Here is a 24,515-nt window from a genome sequence, read left to right on the forward strand (position 1 = left end):
CATTCTTTCGGTCACTACGCAGAGCTCATGACCATAGGTGAGGGTTGGGACGTAGATGGACCAGTAAATCGAAATTGCCTTCCAGCTCAGCTCCCTCTTCACCACGATTTGTTTTAACAAATAAATAAAATTTTAGAACGCATTCGTGACTTTATAAATATATAATTATTCTGTTGTTAGAATGGCATTACATTTGGTGAAGAGCACATTACGACAAAGTTTAGGTTTTGGGACTTGAGGCCAAAGACTCGAGACTTATTTGTGACTTGCAAAACAATGACCTGGTCCCAGCTGTGCTTATAACTCATGGATTAACATGTGAACAGTATTTTTGTGGTAGCTGGTTGTGTCAGAGCTGCTTTGAATTACTCTTTAACCTTTTAATAACTGAAATTGAGTCTTACATTTATATTTTTGTTACATTTTTTCCAGTGCAGTAAAATAACCTCCACCTGTTTTCATTTAAATAAGCTTGTTTAAAATGATCAAACAAGTGTCTGTATCATGACGCAAGAGAAAACAAATCCCCTTGCAGCAGTAGAATTATGAAAACGTTGCTTTGGAATTTCTTTTTTAATTCCTTTTTTTTTTTTTAATCTTAATTGAAAACAGGTGAACATTTTCCTACACTGGCAGAATAAAAGAAAAAATGTACCTCGAAAGACTTGATTCAAGACTAAAATGACTAAAACAGAGCATCATGTGCTTGAACTTTAAATGTCTTGTATGAAAAATTATCTGCAAAATAAAAATGAGCCTCTGTAAACTAACACAAGTGGATTAGCATTATCAGCATGTGCATGTAACAAGCTACAGAAGCACTGGGACAAAATTCACCGCAGCTTGGACATTCAAAGTGGCACCACAATCTCCGTTATTCAATCAATATTTATTGCTGAAAATGAAATAACTCGATATGTATATTAGTTACAATCCCTGCAGGGGAAATGACTGACTCTCTGCATTAACAGCGCAGTCAGTCCGTTTCTGTACACAGAGCAGATGCCAATAAAAAAACATCAGGAAGCAGTTTATTAATCACATACAGCCTTAACTGCTTACTGAATGCTAACAGTAGCCAATGCTGCCATAAGCAAGGGCTCATTTCCCACTCCCTTCCTCAGAGTTTAAAGGTGATTCTGCCTGAAAGGTTTTCAAATTTTCACCAGTTTCAAAACATACTGCAGTCAATGATGACAAATCTACTTTGTAATGTAAATACCAAGACACAAAGACAACCCACATAGCATCTGCGGGACAGTGTCATGAACAGCATGTGAGTGTTTTTAATTCTCAGATAGTCTAATAATGTAAACACCCAGTTAACAAATATGTTATGTGCATAGGCTTCTTGATTATAGACACTGCTTATGGTGCAGGAACACGGTGGTACCCTTGTCTTTTAGAGCCACTTCCAAAAGTTCGCCACAGTCCTCTGGTGTGATGGCGAACGCAGCCTCTGGATCCCCCCCCCCCCCCCCCCCCACAAAAAAAGCCACGTAGAGCGGAGTCCACCCCACCAGTGACGTCATCCTCAGAATAACTATAAGGCAATCTGTTAGTTTGTCTGTCACAGCTGCGTCCATAACTTATTGAAGAAACAGTAGTTAACATGATGTACAGAGACATGTCTTCAACAAGCTGCTCACAAAAAGGAAATACAATCATTAGCTGGATAAAAAAAATAAACATAAAGCAGCCAATTTGTTTGGTTGCTCCCAAAGGTGTTCACACGTTCTCTTGTTCATGAGTTCAAAGCTACATCTTTTTAAAAACGATAAAACATCCGATAAAAGAACGAGGATTTCATTTCATTTGAAACAGGTTTCGTTAATGCAACGAGTATGGCCGAGTGTAACGTCACAGGCCCTGGTTTGAGGTTCGTTTAGTTCCCTTTTGACACATTAACAACCCTGCTGATAACAGTAGTGTACAGGAAGAATCTTTTTTAGGAAGACAAAGAAGAATTGCATATGATTTGAAAGCTAAAGTTTCATGTTAGCACTGTGTCACTGCTTCTTTTATTCCTTTTGGAGGGGTGATAACTTGTGTTAATGGCCGCTGTCACATTACATTTTTGTAAATAGCTTTGTTTTACAGCTTTTATACGCACATGACATACAGCTGCTGCTCTGGTCTTTTTTTATGTTGATTAAAACTACAAGGATTTTTAAATGAGTCGATATAAATACCATATTTCATAGTATTAGTGTCAAGAAGTAGTCGTATTACTCATATATCCCCCGCAGCGAAAAGATCTCCCTTTGCTAATGTTTTCAACAAGAATCTCTATCACAAGAGCAGCTCCTGTCATTGCACTTTAAATAAAGATACTAAAACTGTGCAAATCATACAAACACCACTCTTCTCTTCATCTTTGGTCCTGTTGTTCCACCGTAGGAAATGTACGGATTACAACAGGGAGAGTTTGCTCTTCGTCCTCGGCGACAGCAAAGTAAAGCGTGACAGTCCACACCAGTCCCTTCTGTCTGTAACAAGGCCACGAAAGCACTTAAAGATTTCAAAAATGTTGCATAAAATTAGATGAAAGAAACATGCAAAATAATATCCTCTTAAATGCCATTAATCCCCAGACAGGAGACCCTCATTCACACATGCACACACTTGCTTTCGGTGAAGTGTCTGCTTCTCGAAGGAAGCAGGAAACGGCAGTATGAGAGGATATTTTTCCATCTGCACAGCTTTCCCATTCACAACGCAGGAGCCCCAGTATGTAGGTCGGGCATTAGGAGGAGTAAGTTAGCCAGTGCAAGTTTGAGGTGGAGATGGTGATGGTAGTTGTTGTAGGAGGGACTGAGGTGAGGAAGAGAGGAGGAGAGGAGGGGGGTCACGCATGTGGCTCCCCCATGGAGGTAGAGCCATTGGCTTTGCTCTTATTCCTACTCTTGCGGTTGAGCATGCGGCTAAGCGTGGCTGTTCGGCTGGCCCGCTCCACTGCGGCTGGAGACTCCAGGTAAACCAGGTCATTGTGCGACTGGCTCATCCCCGGGTCCTTGCGCTGGTGACGCCGGCGGAAGAAGAGCCTGGCACTCTTCTGTAAGAAGCTGCCTGTGGAGCAGAGGCAAAGGACAGGAAATATTCACTGTGATATCTTGAGACCACTTAAGGCAAAATAACTCTTGATATACAGGATGCATTTGAAGTATCTGAAGTAGCAGCAATCTGACGACAGCTGAAGCAGCAGTGGCCCAGAATTGGTGTTAGTTGGAAATTGTTGGTTATCAATGGCATCAATGGGACTATTCCCCTTTGACTACTGGTTCTTCCTCTATGAAGAGCTCTATCAAGTTTTGTGACAATCACACTTGGACAAACTGTAATGACTTAATCACCAGCTAACACACACTGGACTGTACCAACAGAGCGCAGCCACTCAGTCCAACCTTACTGCAAGCATCATTCCTCAGGGTTCCTACACATTTTCCATTTCCAAAATTCCATACTTTTCCAGACTCTAATTTCCACTCAGACCGTATTTGACATCCCAGCACAAAAGCCAGCCCTCGGAAAACTTGCATTATCCATTAAAGCTGTTCAGTCCACACTCCTACACACTAAGTTAGACAATGTTCCACTGTCAAACATCTCTGCCCAAGGAGGCAGGAAACTAACCGATGCTACCTTATAATGTATTCTTCTCCCTTACAGGGGAACATGACACAAATGTAGGATTTCAATATGTTATTTCCATGTCCTATGAAAGCTCAATCAGTATTTGTGAATATGAACTGCTCCCTCTCAAAGCCAGACCAGAGACCAGATTCTCAAACCTGTGATGTCATAGAGTATAAAGTCTGGAGCTGCTCCACAGACAACGAGTGAGAGCATGATTTGTGATCCCACAAAACATTTGTTTTCTTGTTACACTCAAATGAGCTTTATTTTATTGTAGTGTTGTCAGTTCTGAAACAAAAAAATCTACCCATATCCCCAGGACATTGCCCTGAGTGCTCTCAGTGTCATCTATATAACATCTGTTCCAATTCATTGTCTGTGGAACAGCTCCAGACTTTATACTGTATGACATCACAAATTTGAATAGTTGTTTATGTTTAGTAATATTTTTGGACTGTCTTAGACCAGAGGAATAACATGTATGAATTTGGAAAATGGGCCCCTTCAACATTTTGAGTGAATAATGTTATTTTTTTGTTCCTCTCATATATTTTTATTTTCTTTTTGAATGAAAACCCAAAGTGAGTTAAAAAGTCAATTTCATTTTCAGGGCATCCCTGCAGCCTTGTTCATTTACTGTTTCCATGGAAATGATGATGGACACAGTCATAAAGGTTTCCCTAAGGGTGTCTACAGGTATCAGACACTTTTTTAATTTTAACCTAATTCAAGACTGATTTATGGACTTTTGGCCTATCAAAACTATATCTGTTTTATTGTTTCACTACTAACATTAAATCATAGTGATAATCAGTATAATCATAGATAAAATTTTCGAGTTGTCTTGTCCCACACTGTGCCTGGAAACCTGAATATTGTTCTATACTCTCTTTTCTTTTCTTTTCCCCATACTTACCCAGACCTGGAAATTACTAAAATCAAATTCCATACTTTTCCCGCTGCGTAGGAACCCTGATTCTTTAACTTTCAGTAGATTCTCGATTTGCTAATATCTGTGGATTAGATTAGGTTAATATAAAACAATTTAAACACTATGGAAACTAATAAATGACTAATAATTAGCTTACATTCGTATCTTTCACTCATGATAAATCCCTCCAGCAAAAGGCCGAACAATATACTACACAGCAAATAAATTCTATTAGTATTGCAATATGAAAAGATATCTGATCATTATGTGTGGGATATTTTACGCTGCATTTTTGGCATTTTGATGTCCATATTTATAATTTAATTACAGACTGAAACAGGTCTGAGTGTGAGAGTGCGATACATCATATTGCAAGTGAATATCTCAAAATATTCACAGTACTTAGTCAATATTGTGCAGCCCCACAGTTTACTTTAAAGGGATAGTGCACCCAAAAATGAAAATTCAGCCATTATCTACTCACCCATATGCCGACGGAGGCCCTGGTGAAGTTTTAGAGTGCTCACATCCCTTGTGGAGATCGGCGGGTGGAGCGGCTAGCACAGCTAATGGTAGACGGCGCCCCAGACTAACGTCCAAGAACACAAAATTGAATCCACATAGCATCTCCATACTGCTCACCCGTAGTGATCCAAGTGTGCTGCAGCCCCAACATAAAAAGTTGTTTCGAAAAATGTCATATGAACTCTGTTTTTAGCCTCACTGTAGCTTGTAGCTCTGACTGCTTCTCTGTGCTCCACGTTCACGTGTGCGCGCTCAGGGTGATCGGTGATCTCTGAAGAGCAGCAGTCTCGTCAGTACTGATGTCCAGATTCTCAAGTGCAGGCATCGCCAATTCCCAGTCTGAGCAGCAAAGAATTTCCTCATCCATTGGCATTGCTTTGCATTTGAAACAACTACACCACCAGGTTTCCAGTGCTCGACTCCGGTATTCTGCGGCTGGCTGAGGCTCATGAGCTGCGGCGGCTGCTTCGTCCAGTAGCCTGAGTTCCGTCCATATACTCGGGCTCAAACAAATACGGCTCAACAAAGAAATGCTGTTCCTCCTCAATTTCAAAGTCTGCAGACATGTTGGGCTGTCCTTTGCTAAAAGACCGTAGTGCAAATTATCTTTACATCACGTGATGTAAACACGGGTAAGCAAAGCTCATGCTTTCGCTGGTCTCGCGCAGGCACGCACACGTGAGTGCAGAGCACAGAGAAGCAGTCAGAGCTACAAGCTACAGTGAGGCTAAAAACAGAGTTCATATGACGTTTTTCGAAACAACTTTTTATGTCGCGGCTGCAGCACACTTGGATCACTATGGATGAGCAGTATGGAGATACTATGTGGATTCAATTTTGTGTTCTTGGACGTTAGTCTGGGGCGCCGTCTACCATTAGCTGTGCTAGCCGCTCCACCCGCTGATCTCCACAAGGGATGTGAGGACTCTAAAACTTCACCAGGGCCTCCGTCGGCATATGGGTGAGTAGATAATGGCTGAATTTTCATTTTTGGGTGCACTATCCCTTTAAGATATAACATACAATAACTATATGATCCGCTAATATCTAATTGATTTTACATGAACTGAAAATGAATTTGGCATCACAGAAAAACTAGGTTATCTACTCTACTGAGAGCTAGGAGCTACTGCACATACTAGCGTCAGTACCAAGGATACTACAAGTAACTCATGGGATAACTTACTCATCTGGACATAACGTGTGCTTAGCAGTGCCCTCCTCTAAGATGGCAGTGATGACAGTTCAAAAAGGAAAGATTCAAACAGTAGGAAGGAAAGAGAGAGAAAACAGACTGCATCACAGAGGAGCAACAGATGGCCGTAAAAACAGCCAAATGGATAACATTTATCAAGTTCTGCCTTTAAGGCGAAATGTTTTTGGAGGATTTAAAGCATGATTTATGGAATAATACTCCTATAAAGACCTGTTGTGTCTTCATGTTCAGAGTAACCTGGCTTCAGGTGGTCAGTGGGTCCCACTGTGACCTCTCACCTCGTCTCTTCTTGCAGCTCGCCTCAGACACACACATGGATAGTGAGGTATGGTCTAGCTCCTCGCCGGTTTGGCTCTCCCAGTCCTGTGGGGGCCGGCCGATTCCGCTCGGGCCTTCCTGGGGCTCTGACGCGTCTGGAGGGCTACTGGTCCCTGACGCAATCGCTGTGGTCACATCCTGAGTAGAGCTGCCCTCTGACATCGAGGCGTCCATCGCTGCGGCGTAGCCCGCCATAAGAGCTAGCTCATCATCCTGAGACAAGGGCGTCTGGGAAATGAGTTTAAAATGAGTTTCTAGTAAGGTGAGATGTCCTTTGGTTTAACATTTGCATTTGTTCATGCAAATACTTCCTCTGGCATCATGAATGGCCAACTATTTGCATTGGCTCTGAGGACTTTTTTCAGAGTAATTTGGGCACAAAGATGGCCGCGGGATTAGGCAAACAGTATTAATCAATGTACATTGTAAAGAATTTCTTCCTGCAGCTAAAAAGTGTTGGTGGAAAGTGACTTCCTGAACAGCAAAGACTAGAGACTGGGCTGTCCTCAGCTGCATGCTACCCTAAAGGTGCTTTCACGCCTGCCCTGTTTGTTTCAGTTCCATATAAGTAAAATGTAAAAAGGGGAACAGTATAATGCACCAGTGAAGAGCTCCTCTGGTGCCGGAGCTCAGCCTTACTTTGGCGATGCCGGAGATGATGATGGTACTCTTCTTCACTGGGGACTTGAGCTTCTGCTTGGCAGACTGGTGGAGTTGTCTGATGGCGGCCTCGGCCACCGGGTCCGTGCCGTTGAGCATCAGCAGCTCAGTGTCAGAGGAGGACAAGGCCTTGCTGACTGTGGTCCCCAGCATGGTCGCCTGCTCTGAGACGCGGCGCTCCGACAGCTTCGGCTTGTTGGCCACCGCTTTCTGGGCAGGATCTGAGGGAGCACAAAGTTAGCAATCAGTCGACTGCTTCATAGGTGCGATGGAAATTGAAAACATAAATTGTTAAGATGTGATGATGTGTGTTATAGAGTTGGGAAAAAAATGACTGCAATTTCAGCTGTGTCCCACTAAGAGGCATTCTGACTTATCATACTAGCTCTTACTAACACCATTAACTATTGCTCTGCTCTGTGGAAGTGTCCCAATAAGCCATTACAGTGTGACAGTGGGCCAGCATGCACGATACCAGGACCCTGAAGCTAAAGCAGCTAAATGGAATTCTACCATCACTGTTATTTCCACCTGTGCTTCTGCTTCTGTGGCAAAGTGTCCTCCATGAAAAAGGCTCATTGACATCTAGAATGCCCTTCTGCTATTGTTTAAGAGAAGCAATTTTAAACATCTGTCTTTACACTCACACGAGATTGCTGAACTTGTAATTGTGTAGATGTGGTGTATTGTTTATAAGACTTTAAAGAATGACATGTATACCACTTCTTTGAATTCCACATGTCTTGCTACTGCCCTGTTCTGTAAATGTGTTTCTTTCTCTAGTAACTGAATTTTTATTTTTTTTATTTTTTCTTTTTATATAAATATATATGCATATTATTTATTTATTTATTATTATCAGGGGGCCCATAGAGAGAGCGGGCCCTAATGAGTGACTGCTACCTTAGAAATATGCCTATGCTCAAAGAATTTAAAAAGTTGCCATTTGACATATATGCCCTTGAAAAAGGCAAACATATCTATATCATGTTTTTTGTGTAAAATAGTCAAATATAAACTATGAATAAACAGTAAAATAGTTAAATTAAATTAATCATTTCTTATTTTCTTTGTATTCTTTGTCACACATAGATGCAATGATGACTGGTTGGTACTATAAATAATGATGTTGTCCAATCTCTGTTTGATAATGTGAGGAGATGATATGTGCAAAGCATATGTGCACTGGGGCCCGCTGTAACTGCCTTACGCAACTGACTGTAGGTATAATCAAATTTAAAATATATCATAAAGAAACCTCTGATGACTCTATTTATGGTTTGCACGGTTTTAGTTTCAAGGGTGTTCGGTTCCACCTCAAATTGACATTGGGATAAGAAGACTCCCTGCCACTCTGTGAGGCTTTACTTAGGCTAAATGCTAACATTAGCAGCATGCTAACATGCTGACAGCGACAATGTAACATGCAAATGTTTAAAAGGTATAATATGTACATTGCAATCCATGTAGCCATGCTCAAAAAAGGCCTGTGTTTAATAAGTCCTATCAGGAACTGTCAGAGGTTATATGTGATGACTACTGAATTTTAAAACAGTTATAATGAAAAAGGGATTAAATCAATATTATCACAGCATTATCTCAGCATCAACATGTATACCTCAATGAGCCTCCCTGTACTGTATCTTGTTTGTATATCAGTTATGGGAGAGACTCTGCCATCTTTGTCAGTGCTGTGTCACCACAGTTTGTGGTGCTGTACCTAAGGTAAGTCCAGGAGGAAGAGGTCGACCCGGCTTGCTCTTCACCGCTGTGATGGTGGTGACCACCGTGCCGCAGGGCATCACTGTACGGTCCATCTCCACTTTCTTATGGGAGGCTGGGGTGGGAGGGTGCCAGGACCTCACCTCACTGGGCTCCAGGTAGGTAAACTGAAGGATACAATTCCCCAAAATTAATATTCTAACTTTGAGTGAATGAGAATAAGTCAACCATATTTGTTGATGTTAAAGGAAGGCTTCACTCCCCCAAATGATCATGTGTATTTCAGTGAAATGACACTTGGGTAATACTGCACGAGTCTGTAAACTGATGTTTTGATATAGTTTTGCTGTGGTTAAACATGGATCCCTATGACTTCCATTTTGGATTCACTGCTCAATGTGGACATGCAAGAAAAACAATGTTTTGTGCAAAAAATTAAACATAACACAGGGTGAGTAACTGATTTACAATCAGTCATTTTGGGAGTGAAGTATTCCTTGAGGGCAAACAGGCATCATTATCTTACATCAGTAGTAAGTGAACCAGTCACTACATCTTTGGTCATGAGTGCAAATGTTTGCTGTCCTTTGGGCTGCTTCTTTACAAGATCAAAAGGCACTGACACCTGACCGAGTAACAAATCTGAGAAAGAGAAACACACCTACGTTATACTGGTAGTGCAAATACACACGGACAAAAGAATTCATGATGAATAAAACACAAATACAGGCAGCCAGTAATTTCCTTACTCTCTTGAGGTTGTCTGTCATTCATCAGCTGAACATTGAGCTCTTTTGATCGTCCGTTCAATTCACTGGGCGAAACAAAGAAAGAAAAGACAGATAAATACATTACAGATGTTGATGGATTGCCTGGATAAATGAGAGCATACATCATCAGTGAAAAAGCAGCCATTGTTTGCAGTGCTCCGTGGTAAAACTTACAAAATAAACGGCTGGTCCCAGGCAGGATTGGTTGTGTTCTTTGAAACAGAGGTGTTAAACTTCTGCGGAGGATCGTCCAACTGCAGTACACACAGAGGATTCATGCTGCCTACAAACACAGCAGAAAATGGTCAGCATCACAGGAACAAAAAAAGGTGTAATCAAAGATCTAAACTGCATATTCATTACAAAATGACAGCTGATCACATAAAATGTGCTGCTGCAAGATTTAATTTCGCCTTGGTCACTTCCTCTGATCAATCTAATAGACAAACGGGATGTCAGTGCACATTGCATATGTGATGAATTATGCATAGGTTAGAGGAGACTCACAGTACTGATTCCTCAGCACATGTGATGAAGCCTGTTTCATGGAGCACTCAAACTCAACTAGCCACAAGCCAGGCTCCTCCAGTACTGTGAAAGCACTGCGTCTTATTGACAACATCAGCAAAAACCTCAAAGACGGAGCATCCACTGCAGTAGCTCTAGACCTGGCTTATGGCCCACAGGAAGTCTCAAAAGCGAAGCTAGGCTAAGTATAAGTGTCCTTCACTTACAGGACGGAAAACAGATAATGAAGTGTTGATCGCTGTGTCATGTCTCTGCTGTACAACATCAAGTAAGTGCTGGGCAGAAGACTTAAAGAGGATGTCTGGAGCCCGGAGACCTGCTGACTCACAGTTAGAGAATGACTCAACTCAGACGCCACCAAAACAAAGTTGTTGTGGATGATGTTAATGTCTAAGACTGGACAATGATTTCTGAAGCCTCTTGTAACTCAGAACATCTTGTCCTCATGGCTGAAAATAACCCCGGTGCTTTGTTTACGCTCTGATCATTAGACAATCTCACTTTTGTGCAGGTCCATGCTGCCACACAGAGTGCTGTGGTGCTGATGTGGGCGTATTATTAATATACTGCCAACATTGTTCAGCTTTAACCAGTGGATTACCACCTTTGACAGCCAACTGGCAGACAAATCTCTTCCTTGTTTTCTGGAATAAAGTCTGTTGGCCAAATAAACAAAGACCAGGCACAAACAGCCCCTGAAATAGTTATACTGACACCATATGAGAAAAAAAAAAACCTTAAAAGGAGCATTGCGTAGGATTTAGTTGCATCTAGCAGTGAGGATTGCAGATTGCAACCAGCTGAAATTTCTCCTATGTGCCAAGCATGAACTCCTGGTTGGGATTCCTTAAGTGTTCATCCTTTTCATCCTTCAGGAAGTTTTTACTAGGAGCCAAATTATTTACAGAGGTCTCTTCCTCTCCAAAAGAAACAGACCTGCGGCAGTATTCACAAAAATTTTGAGAATACTCTCCTCGTCCCAGCTGAGGAGTGATTTAGGAAACTCTGAGCAAGGAAGGGACAGAAACTTTTACCTCAGTGAGGAGGTGTGGTTGACCCCGTTGTGAGGTGTGATGCATTCTTTTAACAGATGTGATTGGTTGTCACAGACACACCCTTTTGTGAGCCTGCAAGGTGTGGACACCCAGTGGAAATGAACTGCTGACTGTGGAAGTGGTGTCGTTGTTAGTGTGATCACTCTGCTGATGGAAGGTTGAGACAGACCCAAGTCATCTCTGCTGCCCTGTTACATTTTTCCAGTTTTCCAAATATCTTAGTGTTGTGATCTTTTTATTTCTGGCGTTATAGCATTACCGAGTTGGGTTGGAAATGTACGCATACGTATCCCTGATGAGATCGACCACAAATATTATCCCTGCATAATCTAATCTGTAGCTTCTCATTTGCTCACCGTCATCCAGCATCTGGAGAATATTTCTCTGACGTCTTTGTGTTTCTGCCATTTTCTCCTCTGCTTAACAAACTCTTAAGCCTCTTAACAGTCCTCCTCTCTACAGTTTGACACCTTAAGAACTTTCTTAAAAGTTTGTCACAAGGAGCAACTCTTAGTACAAGCCTGTCGCGGAGGGGCTGCTAACTATGGTGGTTGACATGAAAAGGCAAATGGCCCTATCTTGAGCCAGTGTCTGGTTTGTCTGTTCTGGGCTACTGTAGAAACATGCCAGTACAACATGGCGGACTCAATGGATAAAGACCTGCTCCCTACGTAGATATAAATGGATCAGTAAGGTACGAAAACACAACAATTCTTATTTTCAGGTGATCATACGTTAAAAAAAAACATACTAATTCTATTCTACTCCATTTCTGCCTTTATCTCCTACACACTGGTCCTTTACAGTGATACTGATAGAGTACTTCATTTGATGTCATCATTCACATTTTATGAATTTATTTTTCTATCAGATGCCACAGGTGAGTAGTTTAGCCAGACTTTTGAACATTTAAGTGGCATCTTCCCTACATTAAAGACTGTATGGGGTGTGGCTGCTGCAGTAGAGGGCCCATCACACACACTATTAAATTCGGGAACGCTTGATGCACGTAGCTGCAAACAAAACCATAAGGACTGAATGCAGGTATTATTTGACTGGAGCAGATTTAATGCTGCATGGTATTGGTCTTCACTGGTAGCTCACAATCTCATGATGACAACAGGAAGTCATTGTGCAGTGCCAAGAAAGAGTCCGGCACATAAAACCACAACTTCGTTTTTCACACTTCATGTTTTGTACAGATAAAACAAGTCGTGTGTGTGATTTATCCTGGCTTCATATGAGCAAAGGAAATCCCCTCCTGTTGCTAGGCTAATTTACACAATGCAAAATGCCATAGGCTTGTGCTAAAAACATTAGCATGTTGTATTTGTGGGGAAAATGTGTCCAGCAAAAGACAAATGCTTTGTCTGTCAATGCTGCGAGTTATAGTGAAGCTGATTTGTGTACTTGTGTTTGACATTGCTGCTATGAAGCCATGTTTAATGTGTGTTTAATGTGTGTTTTGAATCAACTACACTTGACAGCACTTGACAGAAACCTCACTGCTGATTAGTGTTTTGGAGGTATAACTGTAAAGTGACACACACACACACACACACCACCACACAAGTATATATGCCCACAATGTCATAGGCCACGTGCATAGTTTACGGTGTAGTCTTTAGTGAACAATGCATCACACTTCCTGCCACTTTATTCATATGCATAAGAATATGGAAGTGGTCAAAGTAGTGCCTTTAAAATACTAATTTGACAATGTAGGAGTATCTTTATTTCTAAAGACCATGTGTTTTGTCTCGGGTTACTGTGCAGGATGTCGGGTAAACATGGCAGCTGGATAAGGTTATGCTATGCAGCTCATTGTTTTTTAATCAGCTCCATCTTATCAGCAAAGCCAGTTAAGACTGATGCCAGTCGATAATGCTGAACAACACCACCCTCAAGGCAGAGGAGCTTGTGTATTCGCTTTAGACTCTCAGACTCCTGTACAACAGTAACTGTGAGCTTACATATCAAGAGCAGAACTGTGAAATGGTTGCATTTCTTTGAAGTGACACTAAACCACAGTTATGACTGAGATGTAGACGTGAGCTGACCACTGTGGCCACAAGGCACAGGCGGGACTGAGGGGACTTTTATCAGACTTTGGGGGAAGTAGACAATCGTCCAACCTGCAGCATCCTCCTCCTGATTCAGTGTCACCCGGATGTTCTTCACCAGCAGCTTCCAGTCGTGGGCACGGGGGGGCTTTGGGGGTGAAACCACGTTGTTGTGTGCTTCCTATTGGAGAAACCAGAATAGGTAAATAACTCAGCAGTGATGATCTACTGGCAGCGATGTTAACAGCAATTTATGTGTAGTGTATTTATGATATTCTGCGTGAGAAAGACAATATAGCCTAATAATAGTTTGCACAATGGGGGAGGACTCTTTAGGGAAACAACCGTGCTGACAGAATGTAGTCTTGTCCATGATTTGCATCGGATTTTCATCATGACCATGGAGAATTTGCATCAGAAGTTGCGCTTTCAAGTTTTTAAACAAACAGAAAAATCAGAGCACACTTTTCAAACATTCCCTGGTAACTTTATCTCAATTTTCCCTCCTATTTCATATCTGGGAAAATTCAAAACATTTGTCAGTATTTACGCTTGACACACAAGGTCAAATCAGCAACACATGGCATTATGTCATGTGACAGTCGGGCAAAGAGCACGCTTTTTGTAAATGTATGTCAGCATAATAAACTCTTTACACATTAGTGCAAGCTTTGTGTAGGTGTGCAGAGACTCTGATCATATGCTAATATAATACACTTACAGTTTTGTAGATACATTAGTATGCAGTGAGTAGAGTCTGTAATAATTGCCTTATGGGACTTGGATATAAAAGTATAGATTAAACCTGCAATAACTTTTTCGGTCACTTGGCTGTGGAAACAAGCTGCAAACACACAATATCTCTCTCTTTAGTTGCTAATTGCTCTTCTTCGTCTACCAGTAAGTCTGTAACTGTGAGTCTCTGCTGTCTGGTGCTGGGTATAGATAGTAGTGTACAGTGGGTTTTAAAGCCTGGAAGTCTTCTTCACTGACAACAGCTGCCTGATGCGACCGAAAAGACATGATGAGAGTGGTGAGAGTGAACCAAAACAGTAACAAGGAGCTGAAACTTTCTATAAAGCTACGTAAAGCTGAGAGGAGCACATTATTTTCATGTTTTCATTTGATTGTTACTATAAAAAAAAGATTATTGTTGCTGTCAAGGCTATTTGTCTATTGACCTGGCACGACAAACATACACACACGTGTCTGCATTGCGTTCCTGTGCTGCAGCTCCTCAGATGTAATGCATCAGGCATGACTCACCTTGACCTCTGAGGCCTGAGCAGGCCTGCAGCTCAGCAACACAGAGGGGCGCGTCACACTTAACAGCTGTCTCAGCTGCTCCTTTACGGCTGCTACACTGGAGGTGTTGGCATTATCCTGACAGAGAGACATTAAGATATCAGACATATTAGAAGCATGTTGACTGTATTACACCAAAACATTCATTCTCTATTTTGGTACAGTCAAACATATCTCTTTTGCTTTGGTTCAAACACACTAACACACACTTACATGTCTACAGACAGCGGGGACATCTTATTATCTGCAGTCTTAAAATTACCTGGGTGAAAGTGGGCGTCACCTGCAGCTCCCTTGTCTCCAGGTGAGACACTCCCCAGCTCACCTTGACGTCATCTTTAGCTTCTTGCATCTGTAGATCAAGCTGGGAAACAAAGAGAGGAGAACTGAGCTTCACTAACAGTAATATTAAAAGGAAGTTGACATAAAATTGTGACTGAATCTCTGGATATTAAGCAACACATGGGACATAATGAGTTTCAGTGTGTTGTTTAGGCTAAGTAAACTGAGGGGAAACAAATCACAGCATTATTGTGGCTGCCAGATGTTCTGTAAACAACAAACAATTGTGCTTCTGTGGTCTTTGGGTCCCTCACTTGAAAATAAATCATTCTGCTGCTGTGGTTATGTTGTTTGATGACTCAAATGTCCAAATATCAAACCATGAGGCAAGCGTTAAATTGTCACCACGGCACTGGTTTTCACAACATGAGACATGATGCATTAATTAGTTGAGTACTTCAATGGCAACAAGCAGTGTTAGGCTCAATAAAAACTGGGGACACTTCATATCTTGAATACGTTATTCTGTCAATGTACTCCAAACTGTACCTTAAAATTGTAAGAATGAATTTTACTGCCCTAAGCGAGGGAGTTCAAGTATCTCGGGGTGTTGTTCACGAGTGAGGGCAGAATGGAGCATGAGATGGATCGGCGGTTTGGCGAAGCATCTGCAGTGATGAAAGTGTTGTGCTGGACAACTGTGGTGAAGAGAGAGCTGAGCAAGACGGCAAAGCTCTCGATTTACTGGTCCATCTACATCCCAACCCTCACCTATGGTAATGAGCTCTGGGTAGTGACCAAAAGAATGAGGTCTCGGATACAAGCGGTCGAAATTAGTTTTCTCCATACGTTGTCTGGGCTTAGCCTTAGAGAAAGGGTAAGGAGCTCGGAGTAGAGACGCTGCTCCTTCGCATTGAAAGGGATCAGTTGAGGTGGTTCGCGCATGTCCCACTGGTAGGAGGCCCTGGGGCAGACCCAGAACACGCTGGAGGGATTACATATCTCATCTGGCCTGGGAAAGTCTCGGATCCCCCAGAAGGAGCTGGAAAGCGTTGTGGGAAAGAGGGGTGCTGGAATACGTTGTTCAGCCTGCTGCCCCTGCGACCTGGCTTTGGATAAGCGGTTGAAAATGGATGGGTGGATGAATTTTGAGAGACTGCTAATTGACTGCTGGAATTGGTGTTCTTAAATGGTTATTATCTTGGATACTGATGAAACTGTATTCTCTCTGTTTAATTCATGTTCTGTATCTGCCACACAGAGCTATCTGTTCCAGACTAATCAGAGACAGGACATAGAGGAGGCGTCTTGTACAGTAATGATTCAGGACTTATTACTGTGGGATCGCTGTCACTCACTTTTTAATGGACTCAATGAACTGACAAAGTGTACAGAATCAGATACAGGCTCAGTAGCTTTACCAGCTTTTTAAAGAGGAAAAAAACTGTGCTGATGTGCATATGTGCTACCATGGTTACCACATGATTTCTTTTTTTATTAATACCAGTAGATTATGTATGTGGCTACAGATAAATTGTAAGATAATGTACAGTTTTTCAAACGGTTGATGGATCTATTAGTGGTTCAGCTTTTGAAATCATGCTAAAATCACATATCTGCTATCATAAAATCCGGCAGCTCCAGAGACCCTCCTTTTTAGGCGGCCTTGGTTTGCTTGTTTGGTTCGCGTCAGAGTTCAACTGACAGCTTTCACATCAGCCCAAACAAACTGTACTAACCAGGCAAACAGACCAGTTTTTTTTGTAACAAAACCAAACAGGTTAGGCGTGGAAGCACCCTAAATCAGTACATTAAAACCTTGACAATGACTCTTGAAAACCAACAAATATATGCAATGCCTCTCTAGTCGGCCTGGCAAACAGGAGAAAGGCCAAGTAGAGCAGGTGAGCAAGCTGCGCATCGACACCTTGCTCATCTAAGGGAGAAAAAAGAAGACGAGAGAAAGAGAGAGGCAGAAAACAGACTGGGCCGTCCTGTCCGAGCATGCCTGGATTCCAGTGTAAGACTGAACGGCCGCCTCTGTGATGCCAAACAAAGGCCTCATCAGATAGCAATGAGAACGCTCAGATGAATCTAGAAGAACAATACCACAGGCTGCATTGACCCGAACTGCTTCATACAAACAGCATTAACCAAAAGAATATGTTTACACAACCGAAGAACAGATACTGCTTGCAAAGAAGTAGCTTATTAAAATAGTTTCACACCACCTGACTGTGACAAGAGAGAGGCGCCTATGTGAAGTCAAACAACAGATATGTAAATGTGGTGTTACAGCGCTGGGATGACATGTGTCACATGTGTCCCTCATGACATGCAACAGGCATGTGGTGCAGCAGCAGTGTGTTTAAAACCAGCAGCACACCACAGTGCACTGGGTGTATCATTGTGTCCGTATACTGTAAATGCCCGGGGGCTTCTGGTCCACATATCCCAGCACTCATAACATGACGAGCCGGGACCATTCTAGCAGTTAAAAGCTTACAAATGTTCCAGTGGACGGAGACGTTTGAAAAGGCTCTCTGACTTTTCCAGACTGAGCCGAAACAATTAGAGTGAAAAGGAGAAAAGAGGCTTCCTTTATGTTCCTGCCGCAACTGATCCACAACCAAAACAAAAATGCCCTGGCTCTAATCCTTACTTCAGCCCTGAGTCTCTCTCAGGTTGTATTTATGGCACAATGAGTTCAGGAGGGGTGAGCACCTTATTGGTTTAAAAATAGCCTAATACAATTGGGTTAGCCTGTATAGCCGCTTGTATCCATACTTTGGTGACGATTTGACAGTGAAACTAAGAGCAGGGTGAAAGCTTAGCCCAGCTTAATGCAAACTGCCCTTTACATATCCCAACACACCTTTGGCCCACTTCAGTTGTGTCCAATTCTGATGGGGGAAGACTGTGAGTCAGCCATGAGAGCATTTTATTGAAAAATGAGCCCAGTCAGATTTGAACAATAAATCGCTGCAACTTCCAGGTAAGAACGAGGTAGTCATTAGTCATTTGTGTCATAACCTCAGAGTTTCATCAATCCCGTATAGGCTCCTGATAAATGCGAATGCAGACAAAGTGGGCCAGCTTTACTGGAAACCAGCCTGACAGTGAATTTAATGAGGTCTTCGGGACATTTGCCAAATACAGAAAGATACTCCAACCATTTAATCGAAGACTCCTGCCCGCAGTGAGCCAATGCTGGGCAGCACATCATGTCCAATAAAATCTCCCATTAAACTAAACCACATTGACTTCCAAAGGATGTAACTCTGTTCTCAGACGCCTCAGTGTTAAAGCGATATTCACAAAGGTGAAAAAACAAATGAGTATTGTTGACTTTCATAAAACTCAAGGCTTTAATAGACGCCTTGGGCCAACTAAAGAGCATTTACCTGCAGCTCCAGTGGAGCTATACAGACTGTGTATTTACAAGGATCTGCTGTAGCCATGGCTGTCGACGCTGCACTGACAGTGAATTGAAGCTTCTCCCCAACCACACTGCAGCAAGCGGCCTGTTTGGGAAGAAAATGAGGCATTAGTGTGATACTGCCAGAGCTCAAGCATGCGCATGCAACTCACATGTACCATGAAATATGAAAGAACTCAAATTGGGGATCTATATTTTGTTCTTAACTGTAAGGTGCTGCGTGTCTATCCACATGTGAAAGGAGCTGGAAGGATTCATTGTTAATACATTTCTGCGTGTGTAGAGTCTTACGCAAGAAACACATAGCACAAACAGCCCACAATAAAACCAGCGAGATCCGGTTACAACACTGACTTTTGCTAAAAGTGATCCAAAAGCAAAACATCTGCCTCGGATGAAGTTCATACCACACTGTGAAAAGGAGGAACATCTGTACTAGCCTCCAAAGGAACTATCAGCAGATTCATCTCTGAAAACAATAAACCACTTTCACTGCAGAGGAATGCATTTGAGACAAGGGAAATCACCACACAATGGTAACGTGTCCGCTTACTTGGAACATATTTAATCAGTGCATTCATTCTGATTTCAGTGGAGGATGAAAATGTTTGTGTCAAGTTGGGCATTAGATCACAGCGAGGGGAAGCATAAACAGAGGTGCTGCTGCATTCCTGTCTGCCTGCTCCTCCTCAGTGCTGAGCTTGACAGCTATGTAAGCTTCTTAGAGCACACGCACGCGTACACATACACAGCGTGTGGGTAAAAATAAGCCTCTGTTCATTACACCCCCTGCGTTCAACAACAGAGCACCTGGTATTTTGCCCCATATCACGATGATCACAAAGAAAGGGCTGAGTTTGCATTGGGAGTACGGCAAAGCCAACCAGGCCGGCAACACAGCAAGCAATTTGTCCCTATCTGACCTCTCTAAAAAACATAAAAGCCCTCTGATGGCAGTTTGTTTTACACACAGTCTGCAGCAAGTTGGCACTCTATCTGAATGACTGATAAAAGATGCATCATCAAAGTGTTTCACAGGCTTTCTCCAGCAAATGTATTCATTCACAGTGTCTTTTGATTTACTGTAATGAGCGTGGGGACAAAATGCTAAGCAGATTAATTTGCCAAATCTTAATTAATGTGGGAATGTCTGTACCAAAGCTGGCAAATTGATGAGTCAGTGCTTGTCAACTGCAGGCTAAAATGCAGCAGTTGTTGTAGAGTAGCTCCCCTTGCTGAATTAGAAGAGGGAAGATTTATTTGAACGACAGCTTTGGTCAATAAAACACATAAACAAGGAAATTAGAAATCTTTAAATGTCTGCTGCTATAACCCAGATGGCTGCTGAAGCTGCCGTGACAAACAAAATCTATTATTTTTCAGCGGTTAGGAGGAGGAGGAGGAGGAGGACACAACACAGACAGGCACTCAATATTAGTGTAATGGATCCAGATATCTCCCAGAAAAGGCCCTTCTGTATCACTAAAAGATTTTAAGGTCAGTGTACCTTGTTTCTAGCAGACTTCTTAAAGCTGGACACTTGGCTGACCATGAGCTCTGACGCCTCGACATCATCTTCTTCAAATGTCAACAGAACAGGACTCTGATGAGGAGGAGAAGGAGGAGGACAGAAACATTAAAACAACAGCACATGCCTATTTCACAACTCAAAGAGCGGGGGAATAAAGTTGTTGCCAATAAATGAGCAAGGCTGTAATGGATCACACTGGCATATGTTGTGACTTGACAATAACAAGGAAGAAAATGCAGATGTGTCAGAGGTGTTGCAAGAGGGAGGAAATTTTGAGAGTGGGACTGTTGATATCAGAAAATGCTTAATGTGAGATCTGATTGAAGTGGCTGGGTGTGTATCTATATGAGAGCACAGCAGAGATGGATTTCCTCCACATTTCAACCCAGGGTTTCAACCCACATTTTACAAGCTGTCTTTATTGGAGTCACCTGCCTGCCACAGAGTACAGTGGTGCCCCTGCGGTCATGAGACTCACCCCACGCTTCCTCGATTGGTCATTCAAAGCCCTGCACCAAGCTCCTCTCCACTGACTTCTCCAGCTTTTCAGTGACAGCGCCCATCCCAGCAGATCCGCGGCTTCCTCCTTCGCCGCATTGTCCTCTGCTGCTGTCTGCTTGCTCCCTACACCCCCTTGCTGGAAATACTGTACGAAATACAGTATCAGGGTAACAAGGGATGCGAAGAAGAGCGTGACCATGCATAGCCACTGCGGATCTTCAAGACCGAAATACGAACTTTCAAAGTCGGACATTCTTTGCAAAATGAAAACGACGATCACAGCTTAACACGCCTCCTCTGAGAAATATCCTGGCAGCCTCATAGCATGTGTTTTACCAGGGAAGGGCGAAATCAATGAAAGCAATCTCCCATAACTGATAACAGCACAGATCTCAACCCCCAAAACAAATTAGGCTTATTATGATCCATGTTGTAGCACTCCATGGTAGCTTTAAAACCCCATATATATGTCCCAAACTACCTACGCTGGCTATAAAGACCTAGAGCATAGTTGCAGAGGTTCAGGTGCTTCAAATAAACCTGCAGAAAAACTCACTCGCCTCCTCTCATTGAATATGGTTGTTAGCTTAGTTAGCTAATCTTCGCCACGGTTCGCTTAACTCCTCATTAGCTACGGAGCCGCCAAAGTTCCCCGAATGGAAATTATTTCCAAAGTCTGCGGTTAAGCTCCGTCGGGCGATATCCAGATATTGACCAAGAGTGCCGGTAGAACATCCTGAAAGCGAAGAGGGGGGAGTTGTTGCCGCTGGACTTGGTTTGCGGCTCAGTCTGACTGTACAAAGTTGCCGTTTCTAAAAGGATATGTGGCACAGACTGTAACTCCCAGAATGCATTGCGAGAACTGGCGAGAGTTTGTTGTTGTTCGGCGCTCGTGCGAAAATAGCGTTTTTCGATCGTGGCATATTTGTAACATCTATAGTTTTTTTTATATCAGGGAAGTAGTTTCATATTAGATGAGTAAAAGCTATTTTTTAAAGACGCTGTTACGAAAAAAAAGACTCAAAAGCAGTTGTTTGAACCTCGCGGCTTGCCGTAGATTGTCCTGTTGTCATCATTACCACATCTTCCTGTCCCATATGTAGCAAACACAGTTAGCTAGCTTTTGTTACCATGTTACCGTGCTCGCTTCGCACACATTTGAGTTAGAAATAGGTTAGCCTTTATTAAAAATACTATTTTGTATTTTAATATACGGCAATACTCAGTGTGGGAGAGGCCCCGCCCATCCGCGGAGAGGTAAACAAAGTGTATCTTCGTCACCTAGCGTGATCGAGCTGCGATACAGCAGCCACCATCACCCGAGTCGTCGCCTGTTAATGGAAAAATATATATAGTGTCGACATGAATTGCCGCTCAGAAGTTCTTGAAGTGACTGTGGAGGCGAGGCAGGTGGAGGAAGCGATGCTGTCGTTACTGCACACCATTTTACTGCATCGCAGCACCGGGAAGTTTCACTACAAAAAGGAGGGCACCTACTCCATAGGGACTGTGGGCACACTGGACATCGACTGCGATTTCATCGATTTCAGCTTTGTCAGGGTGTCCTCGGAGGAGCTGGACAGGGTGATCAGGAAAGCCGTGTCTGAATTCAAGGTAATTGGTGGTGTCAAGGTGTGATTGTTGACTGTAATGTATGGGCAGGCCTGTAATTTGACTGTGCTTATTACATGGTTACAGGACGCTTTGAGCAACTCTGGCAGCGATGGCATGGGGCAGATCTCCCTGGAGTTTTACCAGAAGAAGAAGTCTCGCTGGCCTTTCTCCGACGAGTGCATTCCCTGGGAGGTGTGGAGCATCAAGGTCAACGTTGTCAACCTGGCCAACGAGCAGGAGAGACAGATCTGCAGGGAGAAAGTGGGCGAGAAGCTGGGCGAGAAGGTCATCAACGTGGTGGAAGTCATCAACCGGCACGAGTACCTGCCAAAGATGCCCACCCAGTCTGAGGTGGACAATGTTTTTGACACCAGTCTCAAAGATGTGCAGCCCTACCTTTACAAAATCACATACCAGATCACAGACTCTCTGGGTACCTCTGTGAGCACGACAATGAGGAGGCTGATTAAAGATACTCTGGCACTGTGAGGATGCTCCAAGGAGGATAGAAAGATCTGGGTGATTTTATCCATAACTGTAACTGTAGTAATGCCTGTCACCTGTTGTTATGCTAAAACACACAACTTGACAGCTGTGCTGCTGCTAAGATGAAGCAGTGGAAGCCATCAGTTGATCATTTTTTTTTGTCTCTGCTGTGATTTCATTATTGCTTGTACCTTAATATTCCTGATTATGTCATGACTATAGAAGATATTTTTGTGCAAGCATTTTTTTTCCCAAATCATCTTCACCTTCCATCATCTAGAAATGCAGCTATATAATATCAGTCGTTTTGCTGATTATGTCAAATGTAAATTATTGTTGATCTTTGACAATAAATGTTGTTCATTGTCACTGATGGTACTTATAGTCAACAGCTCTTTTAATCTAAAGATTGATTCTGCAAACCAACCTTAGAGATGAAAACAACTGCTAGCAAAGGGAAACTCATAATAAGATAAAATCAGATTGTCTGTCTTTTGCAAGCAGATTTCCTCATCTATGTGAAAACTTCCCCTCTGCACACAATTTCATGGAATGTGTGACCTTACACACGGGTAGGACAGGATTTCCAGTTTGCTCTTTTTCCAAATTAAAGCCAACACCTCCTAAGTTCACTCCCCAGTTTCCAGTCAGAAATTGTCACGGTGGCCTCCAGCTTGAAAAACATCCCCCCGGCTCAGGATTGTCTGCCAACAGGATAACGTGTGTGTCCGTTTTCACATACTTTAGTTGCACAGGTAGGTTAAACAGCAAGATTTTTTGCTTCACACCTCACATCAACAAAAGATTATGCAATGCTTCAATGTGCAACACAAGATCAAACAATTATAGCTGGTGAGGGGTTAAAGATTTGGAGAATACATGGAGAAAATATTATTTTACCCAACATTAATACCCTGGAAGATGTACATCACTTAATCCAAAGCTCTTTTCATTTCCAATCATGTCAATACTGCACATGAACTGTCTTCTATCTGCCTTGAAGTACTGAGTCTGTATGCTATGGGGGACAAAAAATTACTTAATTATCAATACATAAATAAATACATGTGTAAATATACACAGGAACAAATAAATAATTAAATGTCTAAATAAGTACAGAATATGGAAATAAATATTTAAAAATATACTGGAATACATAAATAATTAAATGTATAAATAATATATGTAATAATATATGAAAATAAATAAATGTACATATATAAATAATCATGAAAATAAATAATTAAATGTTTAAGTAAATACAGACATAAATACATACATAAATAAATTAAAACAATACTGGAATATGTAAATACATAAATGTATAAATGAATACAAGCATAAATACAGAAATAAATATTTAAAAAATACTGGAATATATAAATACATAAATTAAACGTATTAGTAAATATATGGAAATTTAAAAAATTACAAATGAATACAGGAATAAATAAATGAATATGGAAATTAATATTTTAGTGTTTGTATAAACACAGAAATAAATAATATTGAAATAAATATGGAAAGACAGCTAACAAACAGGGCATACATACATATATATGTTCAATTTATTTATATTTTTGTACAACTAAATTCATTTATTTCTACCCTCTGCATTTTTCTCTTTATTTATTCATATATTTCTGTGTTTATTTTAGCATTAATTTATTTATTTCAGTATTTATTTATACATTTATTTACTGATGTCGTTTTCCGTCCTTCATAGTAAGATCCAGGAAGTGAAAATGATTTAAGTAATAGTCTATCAGAGAAAAGGGTAAATTTGAATATATGTCAACCTTTAAATGAAACAAAGTTGAGCAGCATCAAGGGTCATACAAAGTCCTGCAGATGTAGTTAAATGTTTGATTGAGCTTTAAATGAGCTGCAGAGCACAATACAGTTCACTGAATAATTTAAATCCCACAAATGG

General features: G+C 41.8%; 2 protein-coding genes across 2 annotated transcripts; one reads left to right on the plus strand and one right to left on the minus strand.

Moving 5' to 3' along the window:
• Positions 1 to 1,471: 1,471 nt before the first annotated feature.
• Positions 1,472 to 21,304, minus strand: LOC125899015 (C2 domain-containing protein 2). The gene is made up of 13 exons (XM_049593155.1): positions 20,460 to 21,304; positions 19,958 to 20,053; positions 18,416 to 18,535; positions 14,992 to 15,093; positions 14,691 to 14,807; positions 13,497 to 13,605; positions 9,953 to 10,061; positions 9,758 to 9,822; positions 9,535 to 9,650; positions 9,007 to 9,175; positions 7,266 to 7,507; positions 6,587 to 6,854; positions 1,472 to 3,069 (listed from the first exon to the last, which is right to left on the minus strand). Exons 1-13 carry the CDS (start codon positions 20,733 to 20,735, stop codon positions 2,849 to 2,851), a joined length of 2,010 nt encoding a protein of 669 aa, XP_049449112.1. The 5' UTR covers positions 20,736 to 21,304; the 3' UTR covers positions 1,472 to 2,848.
• A 128-nt stretch (positions 21,305 to 21,432) lies between these two features.
• atg101 (autophagy related 101) lies at positions 21,433 to 22,960 on the plus strand. The gene is made up of 2 exons (XM_049593188.1): positions 21,433 to 22,096; positions 22,181 to 22,960. The coding sequence occupies exons 1-2, from the start codon at positions 21,845 to 21,847 to the stop codon at positions 22,583 to 22,585; spliced, it is 657 nt and encodes a 218-aa protein (XP_049449145.1). The 5' UTR covers positions 21,433 to 21,844; the 3' UTR covers positions 22,586 to 22,960.
• Positions 22,961 to 24,515: the final 1,555 nt, after the last annotated feature.

This window comes from Epinephelus fuscoguttatus, linkage group LG12 (genome assembly GCF_011397635.1).
Source record: "Epinephelus fuscoguttatus linkage group LG12, E.fuscoguttatus.final_Chr_v1".
NCBI lineage: Eukaryota > Metazoa > Chordata > Actinopteri > Perciformes > Serranidae > Epinephelus > Epinephelus fuscoguttatus.

What these genes read in the sequence shown, in the direction of transcription:
- LOC125899015 (XM_049593155.1), bottom strand. Translation starts at nt 20,735, where the DNA reads ATGTCCGACTTTGAAAGTTCGTATTTCGGTCTTGAAGATCCGCAGTGG. An exon ending in AGAAGTCTGCTAGAAACAAG is followed by an intron (nt 18,536 to 19,957) that starts GTACACTGACCT and finishes CTTCCCAAACAG; the next exon opens with GCCGCTTGCTGCAGTGTGGT. An exon ending in CTCAGGCCTCAGAGGTCAAG is followed by an intron (nt 13,606 to 14,690) that starts GTGAGTCATGCC and finishes TTTCTCCAATAG; the next exon opens with GAAGCACACAACAACGTGGT.
- atg101 (XM_049593188.1), top strand. Translation starts at nt 21,845, where the DNA reads ATGAATTGCCGCTCAGAAGTTCTTGAAGTGACTGTGGAGGCGAGGCAG. An exon ending in AAGCCGTGTCTGAATTCAAG is followed by an intron (nt 22,097 to 22,180) that starts GTAATTGGTGGT and finishes ACATGGTTACAG; the next exon opens with GACGCTTTGAGCAACTCTGG.